The sequence below is a fragment of the Etheostoma cragini genome, chromosome 20 (assembly GCF_013103735.1).
Source record: "Etheostoma cragini isolate CJK2018 chromosome 20, CSU_Ecrag_1.0, whole genome shotgun sequence".
Lineage (NCBI taxonomy): Eukaryota > Metazoa > Chordata > Actinopteri > Perciformes > Percidae > Etheostoma > Etheostoma cragini.
In genome coordinates, this window is record NC_048426.1 from 7,112,388 (window position 1) to 7,121,382 (window position 8,995).

An 8,995-nucleotide genomic window follows, 5' to 3' on the forward strand; every position below is an offset into this window, starting at 1 on the left:
GAAAAAGGACACGTGTTTGATATACTTTTACACTTCAAATTCAGTCTTATCGTGCCACTGATACACAAAACGGGATTTCTGGATGCTACACATCACCCCAAAGTAATACTGAAGCTAAACAGGCGAATAAAATTCAACAGCTAGTCACTAACTCACATATGATTACCTTGAGATTAGGGACTAATTGCTTGGGGTTCATGGAGAACAGCCCACCATAATGCCAGGAGGACTTGGGGAGTTGCACTGGGTTTCTACAAAAGAGAGCGATGAGAGCACACACGCTTCCAACAAGTCATTCTCAACAGCTACAAGCTGCACACAAAGACCACACACCGCGCCAAAGACATGTTAATGTAATCCCAAAGTTCTCACTTCTCTCCCGAACAAAACCAGCTCTGCAAAATACCTAATAGAAGATAGTTTCTGATGCTGGTAAGATTTCACTTAAAAGGCCTTTTCGGGTGGGTGTGGGGGGGCTCCCTGCTTGGCCTATAACTGTTCCTGCCTTCAAGAGACAGCCTACACACAAAATAAGAGAAGATTGGTTGCCATTTTTGGTGCAAAATCCCATTTTCTTGATAATAGGCTATTTGTGTAAGAAATGCCTTTTTTTTAATGTTACATGTAGGAAAATAAAAAAGTGAGTTTTGCTTAAAATTATTCACTCAAGTAAAAAATCACTTCACATACACTTACATTATGAGCCAAATGCAGAGTCCGAGAGAAGGCTTTACCACCAAACTTCTGAGGGTTTTAAAGGGTTTTTTTCCAATAGGGATCACATTCTAAAGGTTGCATTTATGCCAAAAAAAAGGATACAGAGATAACGCAGCAGGCTATAGGTCACAGCATTTTACAACATGATATCTTATGGATGTAAATGCCAGCAAATAGACGGGGTGATGAGCAAGAAGGCCTCTATAATAAAAAAATAAAAACAGTGATCAAATGTAAAAGTCAGGTAACCTATTAGAAAGGAAAACATGAGGCAGGTGTAAACCATGCCAGGTGAGCTGATGCAGCTGCACGTGCATCCAAGGTACATTTGGACTACAAACACCTTATACTTTCGTAGTTTAACTGGTAGGCATTGTTGTAACTTATTTTTTGGCTATATGTTAGGCCAAACAGACAATGGGTCAGCCGATAAAGAGAGGTTTTTGTTCGAATTTTAAACCTGAATTAAAGCCTTAAGAACAAAACAAGTCGTTTTGGTGAAATCGGAAATAAATTTGATGTAGGTTCATGAAGGCCACGTCGCAATAGATCAGCGTTTTCAAAACTGGGCCATATACAGAAATGATCATTTATCCCAAAACAACGGATAACCAGCCAGGAAACTTCTGTAGGCCTATTAGAAATTATGCCCTTGGAATTGTCATTAAATTAAACTACAATAACATCTTATTATAAAATCAAGAAATATTGTCCTGTAAATAAAAATAGACCAATACATGTTAATGAATTCAAGTTGGATTGTGTTTCATTCAGACCAAAACTATATGTGAAATGATGGCTTGCCTATAGGACCCGTTACAACAGTAGATTGAAAACAAATTATTGTCAGCCGTAAACGCCAATCACCTGCCGTTATACCTCCGTCGCTTAGCAACCACACTGTTAACCGTCCACACCTATAGCGCAATTGGTGGCTGGAGAATAGTCCCTAATGATTAGGCTATTATAGCTAACAGAATTGTAGGCTTTACAGAGCCTACAATTTAAGAAAAATAAATTGCTGGGTGTGTGTGTGTGTGTGTGTGTGTGTGTGTGTGTGTGTGCGTGCGTGTGCGTGTGCGTGCGTGTGTGTGTGTGTGTGTGTGTGTGTGTGTGTGTGTGTTCGTTACTGCGGCCGTTTTAGGAAACATTTGGAATATCACACAGTCTAACATACAGATTAAATCATTCAAACAACACGTCTGTGGCGGGTTCTTGTTGACAGCCCATGGCCGTTTCCTTTCAGTTCCCCTGATTGATTATTGATAAACCAGCTGATAGCCTCGCGCCGACAGTTCGCCCTCGCAAGTTATGCGTGAAGAATACCGCGCTGTTTGGTCAGGGATTTCATCGATAAGCTGCTCTTTGAGCAGCGTTTGTGTTTGATGTTGCGAGCCGAAAGGCCTCACCTCTGTGACTCACACAGCCAAACACACAGCAAGAGAAAAGGAAAAGCTGGCAGGGCTCCGTTTGCTCTGCAGGGCTTTGCTTGTGTGAGCTGCAGCCTAGAGCGATAAGCCTGAGCGGTGTGTGGTTGGGCAGAGAAGAAAACTGAAAAACAGGCTCCACTATTTAATTGCCGTGTCAAAATAAGAGCCTGAGTGTTGATATAGTTTATTTAGTAGGCTATTTAGTCCTGTCAGTTCGCCAAAACCTGAACTTAGGCTTTTTGGCGATATGGATATGTGGTTCTGAAATATTTTCCCATAATACCAACCCCATTAAGCCCAATAATCAATAAAGGTCCTTTAAAAAAAAAAAATCAACACCCCTACTAGAAATCGAGCAAATAATACTATTACTAATATTAATAGTAATACTGATACTACTACTTATAATAATAATAATAATAATAATAATAGTGGTAATAAAAATACCGCACTGGTTGCATTGTTGCTCGAATGAAGTATTTCTGCCATTTAACACCGCATGTGTTGACATATTTCACAAAAAAACCTTAACTGACTTGTTTCCATAATTTATTAATAGGACTGTTTTGTAGTAAGTCAAATATCTATATAAGTTACAAAGAAATTAAACGTACAAATACCAATGAAACGACAACAAACCGGCAATAGGCCAGCGTCAAAAACTTTGTACAACAGATAGCTAAAATCCAAACCTTTTACAGAAATATACAAGCTAGATCTACGGCTTACATTAAATTCTATTATAAATCAGTGTCATGTGTGTTTCTGACGGGGAATTTAACAGCACCCATACACAGCAGTTTCCCTGGTCAGGTTCACTTTTTTCCCCCAACCTACTGCGGCTTATATGACTACTGAGTCTTCTTTTGTCTCAATATAATATACATAAATAAATCCCAAGACTTCCGCAGTTTCTGGTCAAAAGTGTTTTCCCCCTATTTCCATCCACAGGCCTAAAGGCTAAGTCACACTTCCTTCCAAAAGGGGAAAATTCAAGAAGAGCTGCGCCAATTTCACCCGGCTCTTGTTCAGATGCGCACATTTACAGTGGAACTTGTCGAGTCTTGAAAGAAGAAAAAATGTCTTTTTTTTTTCTTTAAATAGAAGAATCGGTTTAAATCATAGCCTGCGTCTCCTGTCACCACGTCCTGCCGTATAACAGGGCTGAACACTGCAGGGCCGAGCCGTACTCTGCGCCGGGGGAATTGAGGTGAGAGAGGCCGGTCACTTGGCTCTGCATGGACGGTGGACTTGAGGAGTGCGGTGCCAGATCTGGAGAGTGACCTGTGCTTCCCACCTGCTGGCTCTGATGCTGCCCGAGGCCGGACGTATTGTTGGACATGATCATAACATTGCCCCCTTGCTGTGCGGAGGATGTGGGTGTGTGGCCGCTGCCTTGGCACGGCTTCCCGTCCTTCACCAGCACCGGCACGGCCACCCTCCGCGGGGACTGCTGCTGCTGGCAAGAGCCGGTGTCCTGCTGCATCTGCTGCTGGGACACTTTGTCTTTAGCCTGCCTCTTCATCTTGTACCGGTGATTCTGAAACCAGATTTTCACCTGGGTCGGGGTGAGATGGATCATACTTGCCAGGTGTTCCCTCTCCGGCGCCGACAGGTATTTCTGCTGCTTGAAGCGTCTTTCCAGCTCGTAGACCTGCGCCTGAGAGAACAGCACTCGCCTTTTTCTCCTCGGGGTGCTGGACAGAGAGCCCATGCCTTTACCCACGTCTGCCAGGGAGCTGAGGCTGCCCATGCCGCCCATGTTCATGCCAGACGACGAGCCCATGAAGCGAGAGACTGAGGGGAGAAAAAAACAACAGAATTCATACAATGAAATGGCTGATTTTACATGCAACCAAGTGCTGAACAATGCACAAATAATGCTGTCCTTAAGCAGGAAAGCTGATAGAAAATTGGCTTTGAGAGCAAAGACTAATATTTATTTTTATGTTACTGGCTTAAAATGCGAGATTCATAAAAATTACAACACTGATAATTAATTTCATGACTCAACATGGTCTGAATTTTGAATAGCAACAGACTAGAAAATTGTCTTAAAAAGCTTTCTAAAGAGGCAGCTGCCCTCATCTATAAAAACAAACTAATACGTGTCAAAATCCATTTTGATACATCATCTGTATGCTGTATGATTTTATGCTAAATCTCTGCGCACAAATTGCATGAATAACTACTGATTGATAGCTCACTGACATTATTATTGGATTAACATGATAAAGTAGCCTATATTAAACAGTATTAATATTAAATAAAGGCTCGAGGAGGAGGACATTTTTGGCATGAACGCTCCTTATGGAGAGACTTTTCCAGATGTTGTATGTTGTATTTAAATTCATGTTTTCTTCATCTTTGCACTCCCTAATGATAAAATGAAAGCCTTGCGGGTGAAACATAAACCGGAAGGGTATGGAGAGTGCCCTTGGCGCAATCACACACACAACAGAAACAAGCACTGAAAAGAATGCAGTGTAGGCAAACTACAAAGCTTGCACATAAAACGGATTTTCAGCATTATAGAACGTGAACACAACTCAAAGCTTGATTCAAAGTACAGGTGCAGGCTACTCACTGGTGGAGAAGCGCGGGTCTGGGTTGGCTCCGTACCAGCCGGTGGCCGTGGTGCTTCCCCTCATGCCGTCCTGGTAGGACGGCAGGTCGCCCATGTTGCCCAGGTTGCCGTTACAGTAGCCCCCCATGGCCGTGTGTGACAGCTGAGAAACACCTGCCGCAGTCATGTGGTAAGCCGCAGACACAGTCCCATTATGGCCCATGTGGTGCTGCTGCATCGCCGCCTGAGAGACCTGCGGCTGCCGGTACGAAGTGAGAGGTGCCCCCAAGTTGTTATTCTCCATACTTACTTTCTTAAAGCTCTCCTCAAGGGGACTCAAGATATCGGAAACAGAAAAAGGAGTCGTATGCTTAGGGCTCATCGACATTGTTCTGGGACTGGAGAGGGAGAAATTAGAAGGCAAGGCAATCTCTCCTTCTCTCTTTTTTTTTTTTTGGCCAAAGCCCCTCTGGTTCCTGTTGTCTCAACGTCGATCCTGGTAGATGAACACGTAGGAGAGCGCCTCAAGTCCGCCTTAATTGGATTGAGTGGGAGCTCGGTGCTGGCTTTGGTTTGTTTTAGCTGGGTGCCAGGTTTAAGGCTACCATCAGAGGCGGGGCATCGGCAACAATACACAACAGCTCGAGCCTCTTCTCGCCGAGCGTGATTTCATTTACAAGACATGTGCTCCCCTCCCACTAACAATAACATAAGCTGTACATGATCATAAATGTTCGTCCCGGCGACTGCACGAGCTGTCCGGGCTCGCTGCAGCTGCAGCGTTTGGAGTTTGTGACTTGTTGCTGCTAAACACAGCGCTGCACCTTGGGACTGCACTGACCACAATACACTTTATTAACTGTAGTGATGTTTACGAGGGCCTCTTGATGAAAGGAGGCCTATATGGACTTGAGAGTTGGATAACCACTCCTCAGTTGAACTACTGACTTTTAATGGCCATGAGAGGCCTCCAGTGATTGCAGGATTGTTTGTGTTATGCCTTATCGTACTCAGACATGCAAAAGTGCACTTGCGGGGAGGGAAATTGACTGATACTGATAAGTAAATAAATACACATCCGTGTGTTAAGTGGCTGCGTAAATGATTAACCCCCCTCGTTTGTTTTCTTTTCATATCATTGGACGCAAACAGCGTGTTACCTACAGTAAATTCAGATGCACACACTCGTCTGAAAGACCAAGTAAAAAAAGTTAAAAAAACAACAACAACAACAACAAAATAGAGTCTGGAGGAGGAGAGGCTCTCATGTGAAGTTAACGGCGATCAAGTACTCTCCTGCAGGCAGCACAACGCCAGGTAGCCCTCAGTAGCATCTTGCCTTAATGCTCAAGGAACCATAACAGTTTAACTCAATCATATCTATCTCTATTTTTACACAGGAAGTATCCGAAAATATGTTGGCTTCTTCAAGCCAGCTCTGAGGTCAAGAATGTATTCTGTGCGTCTTGCAGAGCCAAAGTGCGCTCTTACGCAAAGCTTTAGTGAGTTTTTGTGCCATTTTTCACCCCAAATACGGAATAAAAGGTCTTTAAACCAACAATTATAAAATTAGTGGATTAACACAGAATTTGTGTATGATTATTATTATGATTATTATGATTATTATGATTTTTATTTTTATTTTTATTTTTATTTTTATTTTTATTTTTATTTTTATTTTTATTTTTATTTTTATTTTTATTTTTATTTTTGTATTGGAATGCTATTAGCAGCAGGTCTGATACTTTTTATGTGCATACGCTTATTTAAATGAGCATCTTATTTCACACGTTTGTCAATATTTTAAATGTAAAGCAAAATTCATTATTCGATTTTATCCGTTCCACTGATTTGTAGACACAAAATAGGCTATTATAAAAACATAAGCAGTGAAGAATTAAAATTGACACAATAACTTCTAACTAAGACAAGCATTGGATGACAGGACCATACCGGAGCTGAACCTGTGGCTACTGTATATAAACAAAAAAAAACTAATAGAGCAATTATTATTATTTTGAATAGATTTCGGTTAGGTAAAGGTCTTGCCGGGAGGGTTAACGTCAGGCTTGCAGCAGAAGGAGTCTGCGCCCGCTGGTTGAGCCGACGTCTCCTTCCACAGGAACTAAAGGAACACAGCGTCTTCTGGTGGCAGACACAGTCAGGTGTGCTATCAACATCAGTTTTATTCCTTCGTGACTCTGAACCTATGCTCCTTGTCTCATTTCTAAAATACTTTATACAACTATGACATTTCTAATCTACTTTTACTGTTTTTGTTTTTTCCTCCAATGAATGCTGATGCCCCCTCAGCGACTTTAGGTGTCGAGCTGCAGCCTGCCCCCTCTGCAGCAGCAGTGCCATGCAGATCACTGACAGTTGGTCACGCGGGTCATCAAACACAGCTCTGTATTTTACAGGCTGATGGGTGCAGATTTCACGGCTGAATGCCTCTTACAACAAGATAATCTGTGCGCTTTGCAGCGCTGCGTGGAGGTGCACTGCTCCACGTCAAGGAGCCGTGCACACTACTGCATGTATACACATCACAACAATCCATATCCTCTCATTGCCTCACAATTATCTTTAACGAAGCAATATTACCATATAGGCTTGTCCAAGGCTAAATATTACAGTTGAAATAAATTGTTTAGATGATATCCGAGGTGCAGGCGCATAATTCGCAGGCCATATCGCAGCAATTAAAATTACAGCATGTTTCTGTATGTAAGGTAAATCTCGCTTATGGCATGCCTTAATTACGACATTTCACAAGACATTCTTAATCATCTAAATCAGTACCTTTCCCTGTTCTGGCACACGGCTATTATGGGCAATTAGCGATAATTAGTCCAAATGTTCTGGCTAATTCCTCAGAATAATGAGGACACTTTGAAGTGGCGGGTTTGAGGCTATCGAGTCTTAGTTATCGAGGCTTCACGTCGTTGCTTCTGAACTGATTGGCGCGTGAACAACTTCAGACGGGGGGAAATAAGTTTGTGCGGTGAACGCTAAACAGGAAGCACCTACTGTTCTAAATAATAACAGTTTCTTATTAAAGGTGCAGAATTCAAACATTTATGTCCACGTGAAAATACCAAAGGGAAAGCAAGTAGGCTACGAAAATATTAAATGCACCTCGATAGGAAAAAAAATCTGTATATCCATCAAGTGCAAAAATGTCACTTTATAATAAATGAAATATATCCGCATACGTCTCTAAGGGTAAGCTTTTTAGGCTTGAATAATACATTATAGGTATAATTATGTTATGTATGCATTCCGAACCCATTTGGATGTTTTAGGTCTATTTTAATATAAATAGTTATGTTAAATAGTATGAATGGTGTTTAGCCACAACACCAAGCCTGCGTGGTATCCTGCATCCTAAAACAGACCATAATTACCTCACTTTAACGGATCATTAATGATGGCCGCCTCTTGCCCGGACAGTAGGCTCCACTGAGGATCCCCCCCAAAAAACTTGTTCTGACTTTTTCCTGTTTTCTCACGTGACAGCCCTTATTCTCCCGGAAAATGACTTTGAAAAGAACATAGACACTGAGAAGGAAGTGGCGAAAGAAAGAAAGAAGAAAATCTTCCCCATCGCAAATGAGCCTTGTTTCTTTCCCTGAGGAGTGGACTACATGGTGGGGTTTCATGGTGGAGCCCGGCCCCTAGTGGACCAGCAGCTGCCTTCATCCAGAGAACTAAAAGCCACCGTTTGGTCTTAGTTCCTGCAGGAAGGGAGAAGCGATACGGTGTGTTAGTGCGCCATCTAGTGGACAGTTGGATCGTAAATCCATGAGTTTTTTCTTCTTTTTGAACACAAAACAAGTATACAGCCAAAAGTTAAAACAATAAAAAGAAAGAAAAACAACTCATTTAACATGAAGCATTTAAAAAATACAAATAGTGTGTGTGTGTTCTTATTAGTGCAACTGGATATAGTAGAAATGCAGTGTTTTATGTGAATGGACAGCTCTATGAAGTTAGGTGTTTTATTTTGGAATTTGGATTTATGGATGTCAAATTTGGTCAAAACGAAATCAGGTTGATTACATTTTCCCAGCACACAGTGAATTTAAGATAAATAATATCAGCTAAGTATCTAGAACGTATACTCCAAAGTAACTTAGTATGAAGGCATAAATAAAATAAATACACAAGAGTTTCTCTTTGACTCCCACAAAATGGACAGTTTACATTAATTTCTTTTTTGAGATTCTGTAATTGATGGTTGGTTAGGTAACACCTATGAAGCATTTTAAAAGAAATCGCT

The 8,995-nt window shown here is 41.6% G+C and overlaps 1 protein-coding gene across 1 annotated transcript; it reads right to left on the reverse strand.

Moving 5' to 3' along the window:
* Positions 1-3,018: 3,018 nt before the first annotated feature.
* nkx2.1 (NK2 homeobox 1) lies at positions 3,019-5,922 on the reverse strand. Its single transcript, XM_034859119.1, has 2 exons — positions 4,735-5,922; positions 3,019-3,944 (listed from the first exon to the last, which is right to left on the reverse strand). The coding sequence occupies exons 1-2, from the start codon at positions 5,099-5,101 to the stop codon at positions 3,286-3,288; spliced, it is 1,026 nt and encodes a 341-aa protein (XP_034715010.1). The 5' UTR covers positions 5,102-5,922; the 3' UTR covers positions 3,019-3,285.
* Between the last annotated feature and the right edge of the window lie 3,073 nt (positions 5,923-8,995).

What these genes read in the sequence shown, in the direction of transcription:
- nkx2.1 (XM_034859119.1), bottom strand. Translation starts at nt 5,101, where the DNA reads ATGTCGATGAGCCCTAAGCATACGACTCCTTTTTCTGTTTCCGATATC. An exon ending in AGACCCGCGCTTCTCCACCA is followed by an intron (nt 3,945 to 4,734) that starts GTGAGTAGCCTG and finishes TTCTCCCCTCAG; the next exon opens with TCTCTCGCTTCATGGGCTCG.